Consider the following 22,929-nt stretch of genomic DNA (forward strand, 5'->3'; position numbering starts at 1 on the left):
CAGACAGCACAGTGATTGTGCATACGGAGTTAAAAAGAATAGTGTACCAAAGTCCAGCAGCTCCTCATAAGTCACACGTTTTTGTAGTCAAGCTAAGCAACACTTGAAGTGGTGTAAAGAATGACACGACTGGACAGCTTGATAAGGGCAAAGGACTAGGGCACAGAATAATTCCCACTCCCTGAATGGAGCATTATAGGGCTCCAAGTGGTGTGTATGAAAGGTAAGTATAATCGTTCAATCCACTGTTTAAGGAGACGAAAGACAGGTTGATAGTTCTGACATGCAGAGGATTAGGGCATAAGGCAAAGCAAAAAATTTGGCTACAGCGACTAGGTCAGTGGAATAAAAAAACACCACCATTCTAGGAAATACCAAACACACCTGCAGAGGACGTATCATTAGAGGTACCTGATCTTCCCCTAAACCTGTAGAGGCGGCATACATGGTGCAATGGTTGAAATGTGTCATTCCCAGCATTCTTGCTTCTGTCTTTTTGTGAAGTGACAGACCCAGGCACAGAGCCATTTAAAGGTAATGAAGTGCTCGACTGATGGATGTTACTTATGGCACTGGAGAACCTGCCTACAATCTCTAATGGCCTCAGCAATTTCGACGTCCACCAAGATATTACATTCCAAATGGACATTCCAATGAATATGGGATCGCTAAGTCGGTTGCTGATAGTATGGCTGCTGTTGCTTTCTGGACAGCCTCGTCAGTGCCTCCATTTTGAGGTGATCTCAGAACAAAAGTGGAGTTGAAGCTATCCCATTTGGCATTGTGGAGAGCCCACCTAGTCAGACACCCAGGGGAGTGGTGCTGAGGGAGGTACAGGAAGCTTGGGAAATGGTACCACATAAATCATTGTGGAACCTCCAGTTGATGGATGGGAGAAGACCAGGGATGTTAATAGAGTGATCAGTGGGCGAGTGAGTTCCATGTGCCACACTTAAGCGAGTATAGGCAGCAGTATTCAAGTGAGAGGTCGCGATCTGTCAGGATGTTTTCAGTGTCCTTACCACAGCCAGTGATAGTGGTTTCACCCCACGAAGGGTTATGGGCTCTGGAAATGACCAAGATTAGGAAACATGGGGAACCTGAGAAACCAATGTAGGTAATGTATTCTGAGGCACTCTTGCATTGGGAGGGAGATAAACGTTTCAGTTGGCAAAATCCTGAAATGCCCTTACCTGAACAGCTACAACCTCGAAAATTTCATCAAGAAGCCAAAGTTCGTTATATAGAGAGATCAGAACTCCACCTGACACTCTGCCAAACAGCACGATTCTTAAATTATACGCAGTAGCCATGAAGGGCAGGGTCCACATTGCTGGAAACCAAGTTTCCTGAAAGGCAATGCAGAAAGCAGGGGAGAAGCTTAAGAGATGGCGCAGTTCAGACAGGACGTCGAAAAAAAATCGCTGTAATTTCCTTCACCTTTGAAGACTCTCTTCACTATGACCAGCAGCCTGTGGCGCCTTCGTCCACTGGCTGATATCTGATTGCAGGCTGGCAGAAATCTTTGAGGGAAATGCCCAAGCGACCCCTTCCTGACGTGAGAAGACGAATGACGTTGATGTATTTCCAGATGGGGGACAGGAATCGTCATCTCCGCTGGGTAGGGAGCTATTGCTGCCAAAGTGGGTGTGGGAGAAGCAGCAGGAGGAAACCCTCCAACCATCAGAAGGGCAGGCATGGTCGAGCACCCCTGAGGTCTCGCTGTAGGTTGCGTGATTGAAGTGAGTAGCATTGACAGAGAGGATGACATTGTCATAGCTGTAGCATATGATGCTGTCATGCATGCAGGATGTGGACTTTCGTACTTTTTCTTTGCCTTTTGGTATGTCAGTCTGTCCAGGGTCTGACATTCTTGTACTTTCTCTCTGAAAGACTGTACAATCTGGTGAGCAGGTAGAATGGTGCTCTCCACAGTTGATGCAAACAGGGATTGAGCACAAGGAACAACATAACAGTGGTCATCGACAATCCCTACAGACTGTACTGGTATTGCAGCGTAAGATCATGTCCCTGCACTTCATACCACTCTGCTTGGGGAGGGGGAGGAGGAAAACACAGTTTAACATCACATAGATATACCATTACCTTTATCTTTTCAGGCTACGGATCGCCCTCAAAGGCTACGATTAACGCCCCACTCGCAGCCTTATTGTCCTTTTCCCCCTATGCCCCATCTCTCCATGACGGTGCGCAGCTCCTCCTCTGACTGCAAGACGAGGTCACGATGGAAAATAATGCTCTGGACCATATTTAGACTATTATAGGAAATGATAGTCACCGGAATGTTTCCCAGCTTGGAACAAGCAAGCAACCCTTGTTACTGGGCAGGAGACGCTTTTTTTATGAAAATTGACCCACTCTTCATTTTCAAGATGGCTGCAACTTCCACAAACTTATCCGTTATAGTCTCCACAAAGAATATATGCTTGTGCCCAAAAAGGAATCCCCATTCGTTCTTGTGCAAACCAGGTATTGGGCTGACTGTCTCCGTTTGTCGCTTAGCCCAACGTTCCACCCACAGTGAAGCCAGGGAAGGAAACCTTGAGGTCTTCGCTCTCTGCATTGAACGAGTTCTTTCCTTCTGTGAAGACTACTAAAGTTTCATGACCACCAGGAAGACGAAGTCTTATCCACTTATACTACCTTATTGGAAACGAAGGATGCTATTGTGGAAAGGCAGAAAGATGAAGCAGACACCACACTGGGTGACCTTCCCTGCACAATGCACTCTTCTGAAAAATTTGGAAAAGTGGTGGCAGGTCAAACCCAACAATGAAGACCATTCATTTATTAACTAAAAGATGTAGAGAGCGCTGGAAGTGAAATGGATATCTATGGTCCTAAATCATGTACTGGGCCCATGCAGGGTCTACACCACTAAGAGCATTCTATGGAAAGGCAGAAGGAATAAAGGAACATACTCATCGAAGAGTTGAGAGACCCTCTGTATCTTCCTTTCCTTCTCATAAACCAGCTAACATGGAGTTTTGGTTGTGGCGGAGACGGTGTCCACAATCATAGAAAAAAGGGTGCTCTGTACAACACGTAAATGTACCCAAGATGCAACACCAAAAACACCTCAGGAATGAAGAAAGATACAGTTCCACATCACATTGCTAAGCCATAACCTTCACATTCTCTGGAAGGATAATCCTCCGAATGCCAGAATAAACGTGCCAGTATCGGTTGATTTGTCTTTGTGCCTTTGTGAAACACGCTGAATAAAGTAACCATATGGATACTGGGATATGTCTAAGATGGTCATAGGCACTAAGAGCCGCAGATTTGACAGCAGAAGAGTTACAATCAACAGCGAACCCGACCCCATCTTACTCAGAGTGTTCACTTCACCAAACTTGTCTTCGATAGTTTCCACAAAAAGTAACGGGCTGGTGGCGTTAAAACTGTCTGTCAGACCTGATGCAGACCAGGTAGGGGGGGAAAGGATTTCACCCCAAGCTGGCAAGCCTGGTCTCCCTCATAGGGGCAGTCACGCAGATGATGTCACAGGGTCATTAGAATCAGGTTTAAAAGATCCATCCCCGACCAAGGAGAGAGCCGCAGAAGAAATTTTTTTTTACGCTTAATGAGTTTCATATGCAAAGCGTTCGGCCTGATACCACCCATTCCAATGGTGGGCTTTCCCCATGGGCACCTCTCATCCACATCAAGGGCTGTGTGGCATGGCAGCCGTTGCCAGGAGTTTAGATGCTCCAAAATGACAAGCAGCCATTCTTAGGCATGCGCAGGGAGGCAACAGCTCAGGTACCAATTGTGATCCCAAATGCGTACGTAATAGCTCCATCCCATAGATTGGCTACTCTGCTGGCTATATGGCATTTAAGGACAACGGCGTCGAGGTAGAGACGGAAGTGCTGTTAAGGCCATACTTCTAAGACACTGTTGTTTTTCCCTAGTTGGCTCTCACAACAGAGACGAATTTTATTGGAGGGAGATAAACCCTAAAGGGGGACCTAAAAAACACCGAGAAGGAAAGAGGTAAAACGAACAAAAGGAATAAAACTATAAGAGCAAAACCCAGAAAGGTAGCCAGGGCAATGTAAGTAGAGCACGATGAGAGGGGGAAGGAAGAGGCGGAGGAGAGGGAGCAAGGACACGAAGGAGCACAGGGAAGGGAATGCAACCAAGGAAGGAAGAAAGGACCACGAAAGTTCAGGGCACAGTGTGCAGCATGCACCCACTCGTGGAAGATGGTTCAAATGGTTCAAATGGCTCAAATGGCTCAAATGGCTCTGAGCACTATGGGACTTAACTTCTGAGGTCATCAGTCCCCTAGAGCTTAGAACTACTTAAACCTAACTAACCTAAGGACATCACACACATCCATGCCCGAGGCAGGATTCGAACCTGCGACCGTAGCAGTCGCGCGGTTCCAGACTGTAGCGCCTAGAACCGCTCGGCCACACCGGCCGGCTACTCGTGGAAGAGCCTTGAGCCTCCCGAGGGGCATTCTTGAAGCTAGTTAATAGCACTCTTAGCTTAACAGAGCCAGAAATCGAGAGAGAACGAGCAGGCGTATTTATGAGTTCCTTGTATACTGTTCTGTGAACCATTGAACCAACCACAATGCAGCCACACTGTGAATGCCGTTCTCTAAAAGAGGATGAGATCGTTTACTTTCGCAAGCAGTTGAAAATCAGCCTGATTACTGCAAACCGATTGGAAGCTGCTGTGGACTGTCATGTTGGGATAGGTCCATGGAAAAATGTACCCCAGATACCGAAGGTATCTTAAGTACTACGTTCTCCTGCGATGTCCCCTGCACAAAGAACTGAATCCATCACAACTCGTCCCCATGGCTGCGTGGCTTATCAGTAGTAGGATGCAAGTTAAATAAGGCAACTAGTGCGTAGCTGGAAGCCGTAAGGTGCTGAGAAGGAAAATTGGATGTTTGTACCAGTAGAGCACCTATTTGAAATAATCAATTAAAAAGAGTTACCTAAAATTTAAGATACTCCACTTTGCTTTTCATTACAAAACGCTTACTGATGGCAGCAGAAGGAATGAGTTACAACTCAAAGAATTCGAAAATGGAACACTTCTCTATTAAAACATTTAAGCGAATTAGCAACAATTTAAAAACATTGAGATATCAATAACTTAACTGCAAGATATACATAGAGTTGAAATTTGGATAATCGCTTCCGCTGCCCCTGGTTCAATCATTATCAGATAAATAATACAATAACAGAACAAAATTACATTACACACATTGATCAGAAGCAAAATTCAAGGACATATAAGAATCGCCCCAGATGAACTAGTGAGTGGTCATAACCAATCAAAATCCAAACGAGTTGGCACAATACAACTTTCAAGTACAATTAAGAAAACGGGAGCGCAGCTATTGCACGAACAAGTGTGCTGAAAATACTGAACTTTAAGCAAAGCCCACAGAACGTATCCAAGAATACCTTTTCAAGAATCGAAGTACAAGCAAATGCCCAAATTGCGCCAGAAGAAATTTTAGTAGTGGCAGTTGTTAGGGAAAGAAAATTTACGCTTCAAAGAAAAGTTTAAATGATATTTAAACAAACAAATTAAGAAAGATAGCAATGACAGAGCCTGAAAAAATTCAACTGGCCCATGCTTAGCAAAATAACTTCACTCCATCCAACACGCAAATGTGGCCAAAACCTTCCAGGTCAGTGGGCACAAAAAAAGAGGAACCACTAGGAAACTTGAGCTTGCATGTGCGCTTTTCACGTGTGGCACACGCTTGATTAACGCATACGCATCAAAAGGCAAGTGCTGCCGTTGCACGTAGGCAAAAAACACTAACGCCGTTACCGGTACTCCTCCCTTGAAAGTGGGTGCACTTAACCGCTGAGCACAAGCACGCTACAGAACCAGGCAAGATGTTCAAGAAACAAATCCATATGTGACTGCTGCTCCACTCTGCCCGTATACCCACGGACGGAGCAGCAAAAGAGAACCAAGGCCGTGTTGTAACTCTAGTGTCGTGTTTTTCAAGCAACTGACCTTAGCAATGCAAGACCCACTTAACAGACAGCGCAATGCGGAGAAATGCTCATCAGTTTACAGCCCCACGGAACGACGACTTGTCGCTGCTCAGGAACTAGCGGGAAGGTGGAACTGAGCAGGAGATACGGTAGCTGGTCGCGTGCGCGCCTTCTCGCTGTACGTCATTAGGGAGGTTACATAGCGACCGCCAAAGGTGTAGCATCGGACTGCTAGCGATGAGAACTCTATAGAGCGAACGGCTGACAAGGGAAACGAAGACTAGGGAATACTCATCTCCCTAACCAACAACTTCGAGGTACTGCCTTTGAGTGAAGCTGAAAGTGAGCCAGTAAGACTTGCTTCGCCTGTTCGAAAACCTGCCGCGCCCTGTGCCAATAGGTGGCGAACGCAGCAGGATAGTGTGTTATTCGTCCATAGTTTAAATGTGCAGCCCCCTTACAGAAATGGCAGAGAGGAGTGAGAGGGAAGAACAGTGGCACTCCGTGTTGTAACACGTCCGATTTATGTATCCCGCTCGATCGGGATCTGATAGCAGCCCAAATAAATATTAATTAATGTGACCGTGTACCTAATGGGGCTGGTAATCGGATTTGACTGCTACGGAGTTGTTACATTCCATTTTGTCCTTCTCAAATGCTGTAATAATGAAATGTCTGGTAACAAGGAGAACAACAACACAGCTTCACTAATCAAGACCTATATTCGTCTCAAAAACACAAGAAAAAGGAGACAGCCACTGCCTTCGTCATACATATTTAATCACGGCTAATCTCAGCACAGGCTTCTTCGTTATTCATAATCTTCACACCGCAATCCAACACCGCAATCCAACACCGCAATCCAACACCGCAATCCAACACCGCAATCCAACACCGCAATCCAACACCGCAATCCAACACCGCAATCCAACACCGCAATCCAACACCGCAATCCAACACCGCAATCCAACACCGCAATCCAACACCGCAATCCAACACCGCAATCCAACACCGCAATCCAACACCGCAATCCAACACCGCAATCCAACACCGCAATCCAACACCGCAATCCAACACCGCAATCCAACACCGCAATCCAACACCGCAATCCAACACCGCAATCCAACACCGCAATCCAACACCGCAATCCAACACCGCAATCCAACACCGCAATCCAACACCGCAATCCAACACCGCAATCCAAATGATGCCGGCGTGGTAGACGCGAAACCAAATAAATATCGTCACAAAAATATCACTGATCACTCTCGTAATTAAACTTCTTCACCTTCCCGTATTATTCTAATACAAAGGGGTTAAACCGCGGCGATGGCCACTCCCTTTGTCGGTAAGCCTTGCAGACATCAACCGGCCTCCACACGGTGCGGCCCGCAACCTGGGAACAGACTGACTCAACTCTCACTCGCTCTCGCAACCCGACACTATCGATTGTTTGCCCTTTCGACCTGTGCCGAGTGCAAACTTATAGTAAGGGCCTTCGGACCCCTTACAGTGTGTATGCCTGGAGGCTTCGTTAAAAATGCTGAAGAGGCTATTCGTGCAGCCATTAAAGGAACATGATGCAAACAACTGCAAATTGTGGTGCACATTGGAACAAACGATGCCTGCCTGTAGATGAATTATTGGGTTGTATGGATGTGTATACTAGTAAACGACAGATGAAAATGATAGGGCAATAGCTGACGACGTTCATCGATAGGAAGAGACGTATAGGTCTCAGGCCATCGTCTTCATCTACAACTCCGCAGCTGACACTTTAGTGTCTGACGGAGGGTTAATCGCACCACCTTCCGACTAATTCACAATCTTGCGACACTAACGGCACGTGGCAAAAACGAACACCGATGTCTTTCCGTACAATCTCCGATCTCTCTTATTTTAGAACGGTTACCATTCCCCATGAATTACGTGGATGTCAGAAAGTATTTTCGTATTCGGAGGCAAAAAGTTGGTGATGGGAATATCATGACAGGATCTCGCCACAACAAAAGAACATCATTGTTTTAGTGTCTGTCAACTCCAGAAGAGGGCGGAGAAACCCTACCATAGAAAGTGTCTAAGACTTGTTGGAACTGCTAACCGTCCAGCCAAGAAAATACAGTCTTCGGTTCGCCTCATCCACTACATTTTCAGTGTGATGATTTGAATTTAAGTTATTTGTTAGCATAATTCCTTCACATTTAATTGAACCAACAATTTTTGAAGTTTTTTTTTATTGTGCAACAAAAATTTAACGGGCTTTTAGCAGTCATGAGGAGCAGCTCACTTTTTGTAGTTTAGTCTCAATTGCCACCATACGGATATCTTGTTTAAATAATTTTTTAATTCTTTTTGATATTATGATAATTTTAATGGACGGTAAATGACAGCGTCTGCAAACAAAGAGGGCTGCTCTGTCTCCTAATGCGTGTACGTATATTAGGAAAAGAGGCTCTGCAAAATTTCTTTGAGAGGAACATCACATACCACTTCAGCTTCAGTCTTGGGGTTTGTCAATCATGTCTGATTGTTACCTGACAAGAAATCAGGAATCAAATCTTACAGTTAAGACGGCACTCCATACGCAACCAGTTTCATTAAAAGCCGCTTGGGAGAGAAGTATCTAAAGCCTTCTGGAAATCTAGAAACATGGGGAACATGCGAAACTTTCAGGAGTGCTAGTTCTGCAAGTTCGCAGGAGAGCTTCTGTAAAGTTTGGAAGGTAGGAGACAAGGTACTGGCAGAAGTAAAGCTGTGAGTACCGGGCGTGAGTCGTGCTTCGGTAGCTCAGTTGGTAGAGCACTTGCCCGCGAAAGGCAAAGGTCCCGAGTTCGAGTCTCAGTCGGGCACACAGTTTTAATCTGCCAGGAAGTTTCATATCAGCGCACACTCCGCTGCAGAGTGAAAAACTCATTCTGGAATTACTGAGAGATTTCCCCAAGTAAGTGTCCATTGGAAGGCTGCACCATACGGTGTGGTGGCCATGAAGTTGCGAACCAGAGCTAAGGGTGACTTATTTCACTGCTACCGAAAGAGCAAAAACCGATCGAATATAGGTACGAAGTGGTGATTAGCTACGCCGAACTATAAGACAGACGAGAGAGCACATATGAAAACCCAAAACAAATTCGATTTTATAGCAGAGACAATGAAAGCCTTATACTTGGCTTTGTACTTACGACTATTACTCAAACGCCTTATGTGACAAAGCAAGTGTCTTGACTGGGCTCATCTAGTGCCAATAAGTACAACGAGATTTTTTCTAAATCTTATTTGAACAACAGACCAAACTCTCAATCCGATGACCAAAAGCTAATTTAAATCTACGTACATTCACAAAATTTAGGATCTGCAGGCTACTATCAGTTTAGCTATGGGAAAGAAAGCCACCAGCGAAGCAGTTCTGACTTAATGCTTCATAATGGAAGGCAGACAAGAAAGAATAATATACATTCTTAGGAATTTTAGAGCTGGGTAACTGTTACACAATGTAAAATGTTACTTCACATTTGAAGTTCTCATAAAAACTGATAAACCTATACCGTCAGAAGTTAATATAAAGCACGTACGAGAACAAAGAGCTGAAAGTAATAGAATACAAAGAACCAAGTTCTCGAAATAAAAATGTGCATGACGGGGATGAAAAATAGATTAAGTGAGGCAGTATTAGGTATGATGAGCTAATCAAGGGCGACTTGAAAACCATAATAGTACCTGCAAATAGTACGTTCCGCCCAAAAGTAGTCTGCTAGAATCAAACTTCAGCCCTAATTTGAGGCAGAAATTTATCGGGGTGTCTAGCAGATGAATCCTGAATTGTGAGAAGCAAGGACGACATTTAACGTACAGAAACATGTCTAAATGAGATTGAATGACGAAGAGGTTCTCCAAAGAATCGGTGATCAGAGAAACGTGTGCAAGATGATAGGACATTTGCTAAGACCTCAAGGAACAGCTTTCGAGGGAACAGATAGCAGTAGATGATCTGAACTGTATAGTAAGACAGACTGAAATATATTCAACGAATAATTGAAGACGCTGACTCTAGGTGCCACTTAGATGAAGAAGAATTCGTGGTGACTCGCATCTACGTATCATAGGTCTGATGAGAGATTTGTCACACTAGCATATGACAGTATATCAGAATATCGAACACTAATATACGACTTGCCCGAAGTTAGTGTAATCTATGAAATCAGTATTTTTTAATAATGACAGTAGCATGCAAATACCATGGAAATCTAGGAATATGACATCAGACGGTCACCTAACAATAAGAGACCCCTGCCTCTGTAATCCATATTGGTCACTACTGAATGGGCTTTCGATTCTCAACAAGCCTTACATAACCTCCGTTAAACATGTTGGAAATTTCCTGGACACAGTGACGTCATCAATATACGTCTGCAGATACGCGAGTCTCTTCGATGACCCTTATTGGATATCAGAATAACATACAATTCAAATAACTTCCATTCTTCGCACATGCGACCTACAGCGAACATCTACTGGGAGAGAAAACAGCCTTTTTTCGCATAATCTGGATAAAAGTGTGCAACTACCCCACCAGATGCACTCATTTGTGTGTTGGATTGAAGTAAAATTCCACGAAGCAGGAAATCAGAGTAGAACTATTTACGAAGATAGACAACAGAATTTAGTCCACCTGCCCGATATCATTCGTTTCGATGCTCTTGGGAACTATTTTCGTGTATACGCTTTAAATCCTGTATCACCTGACAACTGTCGCGAATCAACCTCAGCAGGATGTTGTTGTTGTGGTTTTCAGCCCTGAGACTGGTTTGATGCAGCTCTCCATGCTACTCTATCCTGTGCAAGCTTCTTCATCTCCCAGTACTTACTGCAACCTACATCCTTCTGAATCTGCTTAGTGTATTCATCTCTTGGTCTCCCTCTACGATTTTTACCCTCCACGCTGCCCTCCAGTACAAAATTGGTGATCCCTTGATACCTCAGACCATGACCTACCAACCGATCCCTTCTTCTAGTCAAGTTGTGCCACAAACTCCTCTTCTCCCCAATTCTATTCAATACCTCCTCATTAGTTATGTGATCTACCCATTTAATCTTCAGCATTCTTCTGTAGCACGACATTTCGAAAGCTTCTATTCTCTTCTTGTCTAAACTATTTATCGCCCACGTTTCACTTCCATACATGGCTACACTCCATACATACTTTCAGAAACGACTTCCTAACACTTACATCTGTACTCGATGTTAACAAATTTCTCTTCTTCAGAAACGCTTTCCTTGCCATTGCCAGTCTACATTTTATGTACTCTCTACTTCGACCATCATCAGTTATTTTGCTCCCCAAATAGCAAAACTCCTTTACTACTTTAAGTGTCATTTCCTAATTAATTCCCTCAGCATCACCCGACTTAATTCAACTACATTCTATTATTCTCGTTTTGCTTTTGTTGATGTTCATCTTATACCCTGCTTTCATGACACTGTCCATTCCGTTCAACTGCTCTTCCAAGTCCTTTGCTGTCTGACAGAATTACAATGTCATCAGCGAACCTCAAAGTTTCTATTTCTTCTCCATTGATTTTAATACCTACTCCGACTTTTCTTTTGTTCCTTTACTGCTTACTCAATATACAGATTGAATAGCATCGGGGAGAGGCTACAACTCTGTCTCACTCCATTCCCAACCACTGCTTCCCTTTCATGTCCCTCGACTCTTGTAACTGCTACCTGGTTTCTGTACAAATTGTAAATAGCCTTTCCCTCCCTGTATGTTACCCCTGCCTCCTTCAGAATTTGGAATAGTATTCCAGTAAACATTGTCGAAAGCTTTCTCTAAGTCTACAAATGCTAGAAACGTAAGTTTGCCTTCCCTTAATCTATTTTCTAAGATAAGTCGTAGGGTCAGTATTGCCTCACGTGTTCCAACATTCCTACGGAATCCAAACTGATCTTCCTCGAGGTCGGCTTCTGCCAGTTTTTCCGTTCATCTGTAAAGAATTCGTGTTAGTATTTTGCAGCTGTGACTTATTAAACTGATAGTTCGGTAATTTTCACATCTGTCAACACCTGCTTTCTTTGGGAATGGAATTATTATATTCTTCTTGAAGTCTGAGGAAATTTCTCCTGTCTCATACATCTTGCTCACCAGATGGTAGAGTTTTGTCAGGACTGGCTCTCCCAAGGCCGTCAGTAGTTCTAATGGAATGTTGTCTACTCACGAGGCCTTGTTTCGACTTAGGTCTTTCAGTGCTCTGTCAAACTCTTCACGCAGTATCGTATCTCCCATTTCATCTTCATTTACCTCCTCCTCCGTTTCCATAATATTGTCCACAAGAACATCGCCCCTGTATAGACCCTCTATATGCTCCTTCCACCTTTCTGCTTTCCCTTCTTTGCTTAGTACTGGGTTTCCATCTGAGCTCTTGATATTCATGCAAGTGGTTCTGTTTTCTTCAAAGGTCTCTAATTTTCCTGTAGGCAGTATCTGTCTTACCCCTAGTGAGAAAATCTTCTACATCCTTACATTTGTCCTCTAGCCATCCCTGCTTAGCCATTTTGCACTTCCTGTCGATCTTATTTTTGAGACGTTTGTATTCCTTTTTGCCTGCTTCACTTACTGCATTTTTGTATTTTCTCCTTTCATCAATAAAATTCAGTATCTCTTCTGTTACGCAAGGATTTCTACTAGCCCTCGTCTTTTTATCTACTTGATCTTCTGCTGCCTTCACTATTTCATTCCTCAAAGCTACCCATTCTTCTTCTACTGTATTTCTTTCCCCCGTACCTGTCAATTGTTCCCTTATGCTCTCCCTGAAACTCTGTACAACCTCTGGTTTAGTCAGTTTATCCAGGTGCCATCTCCTTAAATTCCCACCTTTTCAGTTTCTTCAGTTTTAATCTACAGTTCATAACCAATAGATTATGGTCAGAGTCCACATCTGCCCCTGGAAATGTCTTACAATTTAAAACCTGGTTCTTAAATCACTGTCTTACCATTATATAATCTATCTGATACCTTTTAGTATCTCCAGGGTTCTTCGATGTATACAACATTCTTTCATGATTCTTGAACCAAGTATTAGGTATGATTAAGTTATGCTCTGTGCAAAATTCTACCAGGCAGCTTCCTCTTTCATTTCTTAGCCACAATCCATATTCACCTACTACGTTTCCTTCTCTTCCTTTTCCTACTGTCAAATTCCAGTCACCCATGACTTAAATTTTCATCTCCATTCACTACCTGAATAATTTCTTTTATCTCATCATACATTTCATCAATTTCTTCATCATCTGCAGAGCCAGTTGGCATATAAACTTTTACTACTGTAGTAGGCATGGGATTCGTGTCTATCTTGGCCACATAATGCGTTCACTATGCTGTTTGTAGTAGCTTACCCGCACTCCTATTTTTTTATTCATTATTAAACCTACTCCTGCATTACCCCTATTTGATTTCGTATTTATAACCCTGTATTCACCTGACCAGAAGTCTTGTTCCTCCTGCCACCGAGCTTCACTAATTCCCACTATATCTAACTTTAACCTATCCATTTCCCTTTTTAAATTTTCTAACCTACCTGCCCGATTAAGGGATCTGACATTCCACGTTCCGATCCGTAGAACGCCAGTTTTCGTTCTCCTGATAACGACGTCCTCCTGAGCAGTCCCCGCCCGGAGATCCGAAATGGAGACTATTTTACCTCTGGAATATTTTACCCAAGAGGACACCATCATTTAACCATACAGTAAAGCTGCATGCCCTCGCGAAAAATTACGGCTGTAGTTTCCCCTTGCGTTCAGCCGTTCGCAGTACCAGCACAGCAAGGCCGTTTCGGTTGGTGAGACAAGGCCCATCAGTCAATCATACAGACTGTAGTCCCTGCAACTATTGAAAAGGCTGCTGCCCTCTTCAGGAACCACACGTTTGTCTGGCCTCTCAACAGATACCTCTCCGTTGTGGTTGCACCTACGGTACGGCTATCTGTGTCGTTGAAGCACGCAAACCTCCCCACCAACGGCAAGGTCCATGGTTCATGGGGGGGCCTCAGCATATGCGGTACAAATGCTATGTTTGGGGACGGTTGTGAAAGGACTTACTCGATTTGGAGACGGTTGTGAAAGGACTTACTCGATTTGGAGACTCCTGGAGCCAGGCGCGTCCTGGATCTTGTCCCGCCCTGCGCCGTGGAGACAGCGACCAATCCACAGACGAGCGAGGCGGGTCTGCAGACGAAGGCGGCGAAGCAGCCACCAAGTGCTCCTGGCTTTTGGTCCTCTGCATTTGCGGCGACGCTACTGGTAGCGAGTCGTCATTCCTTGCAGGGCTCTGCTCCCGTTGCAGACGAGGAGACTTGTAGGGAGTTGCCGCATCGAAGCTGTCACTCTGCAACGGCGACAGCAATGTGCATGAGACACCGAATACTGCTTCCCAGAGCACTTTTACACAGCCTAACCATTACCTCTGCACAAATTTATGATCATTAATGATGTTTTCATCTGTTTCGTGAAGTTCCATACATGGAGCTCGTGACTGGTAGCAAAGTAACGAGTACCTGCCTAGCGCGTGCCCACACACACACACACACACACACACACACACACACACACACACACACAATTCTTAGCAATGGGCTACTTAGTGCATTGGTAATTACTGAAACCTGGGCAGGAGAGAATCTAAGCAATTGAGGTGTGTAAGATGTGATGCTATAGAAAAGGATGTTGAAAATTAGGTGGACTAAAACGGTAAGTACTGAGGAGGTTCTTTGCAAAATCGGCTAAGAGAGAAATGTACGGAAAACACGAAGAAGTAGTATGGATAGAATGACAGGACGTGTGTTAAGACATCGATGATTTACTTTCATTACACTAGAGAGAGTTATGGAGGTTAAATCCTGTGGGGGAAGACAGACTGGAAAACATCAGACAAGTAATTCAGGGTGTAGGATTAAGTACTACTGTGAGAGGATGGGTTTGGCCCAAGACGGGAATATGTGGAGGGCCACAGTAAACCTATCAGAATAGTGACAGCGTTTAACACCACCGAACAAGATCCAGACAACTTACATTTACTTTAAACAGCATTTTCTACCAACGAATAAAGCTGTACGTCACAATGCCCAAGGAGTTGAGAGAGATTAGTAAAGAAAACGTATTTGAAAAGGCAGTTAAAGAGTACCTGTTTAGCAATAAAGTCTATACAGTGAAAGGTTACTCATAACACAATAATAGTTTTCTAGAAGGGTAACAGTTTATAATAGTAACAACAAATTATAACGAAACATTTCACGTAACACAGTCACGCATTTTTCTGGAAAATCATACTCCCAAAGCTATGCAGTGTATAATGTTAACATCTTATCCTCTTTCTGAGCCAAACATCTCACTCATGATCCAGGAATGCTGACTACGTTCCAAGCTAGCACCCAGAAAACTCCGTTACACAAAATGAAAACCAAGTGGTGTCGCTATGCTCCTAGTCAGCTGATAGTGTATGTACTGGTATTATGAAATATTGTGTGTGCAGCGACAATGGAGGAACAGCGTAGCATTAGCCTTTTACACTATTTAGTAACTTTTAAATAATTACTATTAAAAACAGTCTTGATCACGATTTATTTAACAAGGTGACCGGTTTCGACCACTACAGTGGTCATCTTCAGACCATTGAGTAGGAACCTCTTTCTGTTGGAGAATCACCAACAGAAAGAGGTTCCTACTCAATAGTCTGAAGAGGTTCCTACTCAATGGTCTGAAGATGACCACAGTAGTGGTCGAAACCGGTCACCTTGTTAAATAAATCGTGATCAAGACTGTTTTTAATAGTAATTCTTTATAAGACATTGATCACTGCTGTTCCCGTAATGCATTCAAAAGTAATTTAGTAACTTCTTTGTAAAACGGTATTCTGTATTAGAGATGAACCAGGTCTCTCTTAAACTGACGGGACTTTTATTCGCAAGAGGGTTGAGGTTAACACCACCACCACTTGTAGTAGTAGTAGTAGTAGTAGTAGTAGTAGTAGTAGTAGTAGTTGTAGTAGTAGTCTCAGTTTATTACTTGGTCCTTCCAAGAATTAACAATAATTCCACGTATGTTTCCCTTTGCTTTACTCTCAATAAATCAATCTACAGCAACCATCGAGAACTAAATACGCTAAATCAGTTACTAGAACTCAATAAACTCTCAATAATTGCTTTAAGCTGAACATCAGCGTCCTTAGTTAATGGGTGCAGACTTGTTTGTCCGTATTACTATAGAGGCATTTTGGGCGAATAAACCTATTTGACCCTCAGGGAGACGAGTTAACATTACTGATTTCAGGTCTTATATGTGAAGAACGTAGAATTATGTGCTCCCAGCAAGATGTTTGCCAGCACGTGAGCGTTGGTAGTATTGGACTATTCAGAATGCCAGATAGAAGAGAGAGCACAATAAACTGGCGTTCTAAATAGCCCTACTTTACGTCTCCAATTTTCTTTACGCATAAAAAGATACACCGGTCTGATATTTAACGGTAGGAAAGGCTTTCTCCGGATCTACCAGATTTATGACATTTCGAGAATATTAGATGCTACGAAAGCAAATTCGGCGTTAGTAAAATCGTGCTTCCTAAACAGAACTTTAAATAATTAAAAATCTATCAAATATTTCCTGAAACTATTTTGCTACAACAAATAAAATAGATTAGAGGAACATTTAACGTCGCTTTGAATGATGCTCGAAATCATGTACAGCAAATGAGGCGCATTAAATGTTTCATTTGTCATTTCTTACTTTTAGACAAATCGTTTTACAAAACTATTTTTCGATATTTAGATTAATTGATACCCTTGGCATGAACATTGATTGGTAATGAATTAAGTTCCAACAATCTAGAAATAGTAAAATTTCGTGGTTGTTCGGATTGTTTTATTAGGAATTTAACGTGTGTTATTCTGGGTGACTTTTTCCACTGTGTAAAAATTCTGGTCATTTATCGATGAAAGAACACGCAACAAAAAAAAGATACAATGAACTTATGTTCGGAAATGCATTGGTTCCACGCTAGAGACCATATACACTCCTGGAAATTGAAATAAGAACACCGTGAATTCATTGTCCCAGGAAGGGGAAACTTTATTGACACATTCCTGGGGTCAGATACATCACATGATCACACTGACAGAACCACAGGCACATAGACACAGGCAACAGAGCATGCACAATGTCGGCACTAGTACAGTGTATATCCACCTTTCGCAGCAATGCAGGCTGCTATTCTCCCATGGAGACGATCGTAGAGATGCTGGATGTAGTCCTGTGGAACGGCTTGCCATGCCATTTCCACCTGGCGCCTCAGTTGGACCAGCGTTCGTGCTGGACGTGCAGACCGCGTGAGACGACGCTTCATCCAGTCCCAAACATGCTCAATGGGGGACAGATCCGGAGATCTTACTGGCCAGGGTAGTTGACTTACACCTTCTAGAGCACGTTGGGTGGCACGGGATACATGCGGACGTGCATTATCCTGTTGGAACAGCAAGTTCCCTTGCCGGTCTAGGAATGGTAGAACGATGGGTTCGATGACGGTTTGGATGTACCGTGCACTATTCAGTGTCCCCTCGACGATCACCAGTGGTGTACGGCCAGTGTAGGAGATCGCTCCCCACACCATGATGCCGGGTGTTGGCCCTGTGTGCCTCGGTCGTATGCAGTCCTGATTGTGGCGCTCACCTGCACGGCGCCAAACACGCATACGACCATCATTGGCACCAAGGCAGATGCGACTCTCATCGCTGAAGACGACACGTCTCCATTCGTCCCTCCATTCACGCCTGTCGCGACACCACTGGAGGCGGGCTGCACGATGTTGGGGCGTGAGCGGAAGACGGCCTAACGGTGTGCGGGACCGTAGCCCAGCTTCATGGAGACGGTTGCGAATGGTCCTCGCCGATACCCCAGGAGCAACAGTGTCCCTAATTTGCTGGGAAGTGGCGGTGCGGTCCCCTACGGCACTGCGTAGGATCCTACGGTCTTGGCGTGCATCCGTGCGTCGCTGCGGTCCGGTCCCAGGTCGACGGGCACGTGCACCTTCCGCCGACCACTGGCGACAACATCGATGTACTGACAACATCGATGTACTCACGCCCCACGTGTTGAGCAATTCGGCGGTACGTCCACCCGGCCTCCCGCATGCCCACTATACGCCCTCGCTCAAAGTCCGTCAACTGCACATACGGTTCACGTCCACGCTGTCGCGGCATGCTACCAGTGTTAAAGACTGCGATGGAGCTCCGTATGCCACGGCAAACTGGCTGACACTGACGGCGGCGGTGCACAAATGCTGCGCAGCTAGCGCCATTCGACGGCCAACACCGCGGATCTTGGTGTGTCCGCTGTGCCGTGCGTGTGATCATTGCTTGTACAGCCCTCTCGCAGTGTCCGGAGCAAGTATGGTGGGTCTGACACACTGGTGTCAATGTGTTCTTTTTTCCATTTCCAGGAGTGTATTCATACATTGTTATAGAGACTGTGGTATAATACGCGCTGTACCATGCAGCCATTTACAGTATGTGTTGAAAATTGTTTTCATGTGCCTCAATGCATGTGTGTTACATGGTTCTGTTTCATGTTCACGTATGTCGGGCTGCATCCCAACAGAGTCAAAGGCAGCATGAATACGCTGCTCCAGTGTCTCCACATCTCGGGTGGATTCTGCATACTTTCGAGATGGCCCATAACCAGAAATCGCACGGGTTGAGATCTGGTGAACGAGGCCATGCAACTGGACCCCTCCTACGATCCGTCGACAAGGGAAGACAAGACATGAATCCGGACGTTATCGGTGAATTGGGCTGGAGCAACATCATGTAGCAATCACATAACCCTCCGAATCATTAATGGCACTTCTTCCAGTAAGGGAGACAAAGCCACCGGCAATAAACGCCAGTAGTTCCGGTCTGTTAGGTGACGTGGAAGGAAGACTTGTCCCAAAATACGGTCTACAATTATCCCGGCCCACACATTCTGGCTCCACAGATGCTGATGATTCGCTGTCACCATACGATGGGGGTTCAACGTACTATCCCACAGATGATGTATAATAAGTTGAAGATACCACTCCGCATGAAGGTGGCCTTATCTGTGAACAGGAGGAATGACACAGATCCCGGAATCGTGGTTGCCTGGTGAAGAAAACAGTGCAGAACTGCTTCCGATGTGGAAAGTCTGTCGCTAGTAAGCCCTGCACACGCTGTAAGTGATAAAGGTAGTAACATTTGTCATGGAGAATGTTCCTCACGATCGTTTGGCTTATCCTGTACTGGCGGTCCAACTGCCTGGTCGTGACACGGCGATCGCCTTCCACAGCGTTTACCACATTTTCCTCAAAGTCTGGTATTCCAACATTTCAGCTACGTCCTTCATGACTCCCTGCTTCCTGAAACGACCCTGTCTCAGAAAAACGGCGAAACACAGTTGCAGACATTGAATGCTGTGCTGGTTGTCGGCGGAGCAGATCTCCTGATATAACCTTGCTGCCCGCCGTCCGTTGCCATTTGCCTTTCCTTAAGTAAAGGCATTGTCACTAAACTCTGGATTCGAACAAGGAACCTTTGTGTACAATGCTTTATCACATCCGCTACAAGGTGAGTCAGCAAGAGAAGTGAATCGAACACAACATTACCCAGTACTATGGCAGGAGAGGGCGCTAGGACATGAGGTATGAGGGACAGTACCACCCCCTAGGAGAAAAACCACGCGTACTGTAACTATGGCTGCCTGGTGTAGCGCGTATTAGACCGCAACCACTGTAACGAAGTATGAATAAATAGTGCCTAATATGGAAACCATTCATTTCCGGAGATATCCTCTCATCTATCAATCCCTAGAGTTTTTACACGGTGGAGAAAAAAAAAAAAAAAAAAAAAAAAAAAAAAAAAAAAAAAAAAAAAAAAAAAAAAAAAAAAAAAATCACCCTGCATACTAAGATACGTGTCTACCTTGGCCTTGACAAGACCTTGAAAATCCACTTTGAAATTGAGTGTAATGGTTAGGTGTAAAACTGGGTATATACAACACTTTATAGTATTATAGCCGAGTCAGTCAAAATATAACAAACAGCCGGATCCAAAACCAGGATCCACGACAATTCAGATAACTAAAGACGCTATCGCTACACTATGAATACCTCGTGGATAAAGTCACTCGTTTTTTCACACATACGTTAGCCATTCTTTCGGAATTATCGACTGTTCAAAGTTCGTGATCAGATAAATATTTTTCTTTAATTCGTCAATGAGATGATCGAATATATCTCTGCACATCCGCGTATATTCCGAACATTTGTCTGATGATCCTCTTAGTTGATACAAATTATAGAAGTCTCCATTAAGATTCCTTCCTTTGTTAATGCACCGTGCTCCGTTATCGGCTTATTTTGATAATTAAAGCAAACTTCGTGGCCTTACTCTCGAGCTTCAACATTTTATGGTTATTGAGCGCCGTTTTGTAGGAACAGTTGGTCGGTTCTAGCAGTCAACTTGCGGCGGGAATTTGTCGGTCCACCGCAACACACTCGAGCTCATAAAAAAAGGGTTCAAATGGCTTGAGCACTATGGGACTGAGGTCATCACCTAGGCTTAGAACTACTTGAACTTAACTAAGTTAAGGACATCACACACATTCATGCCCGAGGCAGGATTCGAACCTGCAACCGTAGAAGCAGCGCGGTTCCGGACCGAAGTGCCTAGAACCGCTCGGCCACAGCGGCCGGCCTCGAGCTTCTTGTCGCTGGGATGTTGGAAATCCACATGTCGTGCACTGTTGGTCGCTTATTTCGTTAACGCGGGACGCGGCCTAAATCGGTGTATCGCAAGTCTCAAATTATTTCTTTGAAGGGTCAGGTACTAAGAAATTCCCGCAACATGTCCAAGTATAATTGAACGTATTACAAATACGTGCAGACTGACGAAGAAATTCTGTCAAGTTGTCAGGCACCAGCCACAGTGAAGTAACCGATTTTGTGATATTTTACGAGTTCATAATCAGGAGCGAATTGTATAGTTTCATCTGTGTGCTTTGGTTGTTCAGTTTTTGAATCTCTGCGTCTTAAACTAATATATTAGACGCAGTTCTTGCGGTTTTCATCAGTGTCTACACAAGAGTTCGCGTGCTGATAGTCCTTGTTTCTCTGGGCAGTGTAGTTTTCCACGGTATTAGCATGGTTAGGGGGCTGTGATTGCAATGTGTGGATCCGAGCTGCTGACACTTCGCTCACAGCTTTCGACTGTGATGGCTTCGGTTATGCAGCTCGAAGCTGCAGTGAGTTGATATCACTGTTGTGGGTCGGCCTTGGGGATCCAACAGACTGTGGGGCGGCGGGTTAATACTGATAAACCCTAAGTAGTAGGAAATATTAGAATATTTTTCACCGTCCTTTACGAGAGCCTGGAAACTATTTCTGTGGTCAACCAAAAAGTGATGGAAAACATACTGACAATCGTTCCCAGTCTGGAAGTCCCCATTCCTGTCCAGCCCTCTGAAAAATGTTTCTAATCTCTATTTACTTAGCGGGATCAGGACTAAGATTATAAATGAAGATTGAGTTCTAATTGATAGATATATTTGATAGATTTCCACGCGCACAACATCGTAATATTCATTATGTTAATACTAATAATAGATCTCTAAGCCAAACAGCACCATTAGCAGTTCAGAGTCGACCTCTGTGGTAATTTCCCATTAAATGGTCTTTTTCCCTGACTTCTGATATTCAAAATAATTGCTCGCCATAAAAATGGAAAATAGTTGTCACCACTTGCTGCGCGGATTTGTTAACATTATGGGTGACACAGTAACAGTGACTTCTGTGAAATCTATTTGATCCAGGACGGTGTACAGTCCTCGTGAGGTCACTTCCGATTTGTACCGAAAACTTGAGTTTAATTGCAGTCCAGCACGTCTGGGTCCACCGATCGGTCCGCACAGGTCGCCAGCCCAGTTACTGCTCGCACTGAGTTTGACCTCTCATCCATGGTCGAGTGGGAGGCGGCGAAAGACTTCCCATGGGCCGCACGTAAGCCCTCCCTGGTTAGTGTGACAAACAGGTTCCACGTGCTGTCTGTGGCTGACACTGTCCCTAGGCACATGCAGTCTCTTACCTGTTTTAGAGGAAACCTCTTAGCCTGCAAGATCCAGGAAATCACAGAGGATGTAATTGTTGGCATTTGGGAGCTCCAATATTAGTCACGTTATGGGGGCACTTAGGGACATGGCTGCCAAGAAAGGGAAGAAAGCCAATGTACACTCAGGGTGCATAACAGGTGGAATAACTCCACAACAAAAATGGTTCAAATGGCTCTGAGCACTATGGTACTTAACTTCTGAGGTCATTAGTCCCCTAGAACTTAGAACTACTTAAACCTAACTAACCTAAGGACATCACACACATCCATGCCCGAGGCAGGATTCGAACCTGCGACCGTAGCCATCGCGCGGTTCCAGACTGTAGCGCCTAGAACCGCTAGGCTACCGCGGCCGGCATAAATCCATATGTGGAACAGGTCCTTCCAGATACCATGAGGAGCGCAGGGTGTAGCAGATGATGGTTGGTTGGTTTGAAAGGGGAGAAAGGGACCAAACTGCGAGGTCATCGATCACTTGTTCCCAGTAGAACAATTACCCACATACGGCACAATAATAGGAGAAAAGAAGAACCAGAGGAACGACAGAAGGACAACAAACACTACAATTGGTAAAACAGGAAAAGAAAACGACAGAGACACGCAAGAAACAGGGGGAAGAGATTAAAAACAAGAAAGATTACAACAGCTGGCTGACCATGAGAATAAAGAAGGAGTAGCCAGCCACTCTGCAACACATTAAAACCGCCACCTTAAAAGCCCTAGGGTGGAGGACACTAAGGCACACAGTACATGCGCTAAAACTC

At 44.5% G+C, this 22,929-nt stretch overlaps 1 protein-coding gene across 1 annotated transcript in view; it reads right to left on the minus strand.

The window, feature by feature from the left end:
- The window catches only part of LOC124620166 (mucin-5AC-like), a 65,396-nt gene that overhangs the window by 39,704 nt on the left and 2,763 nt on the right, over positions 1 to 22,929 (minus strand). The window contains exon 2 of the mRNA XM_047146835.1: positions 14,128 to 14,382. Within this exon, the coding sequence (XP_047002791.1) occupies positions 14,128 to 14,382 (255 nt within the window). The remainder of the gene's footprint in view (positions 1 to 14,127; positions 14,383 to 22,929) is intronic.

The sequence above is a fragment of the Schistocerca americana genome, chromosome 6, assembly GCF_021461395.2.
Source record: "Schistocerca americana isolate TAMUIC-IGC-003095 chromosome 6, iqSchAmer2.1, whole genome shotgun sequence".
In the NCBI taxonomy this organism is placed as follows: domain Eukaryota; kingdom Metazoa; phylum Arthropoda; class Insecta; order Orthoptera; family Acrididae; genus Schistocerca; species Schistocerca americana.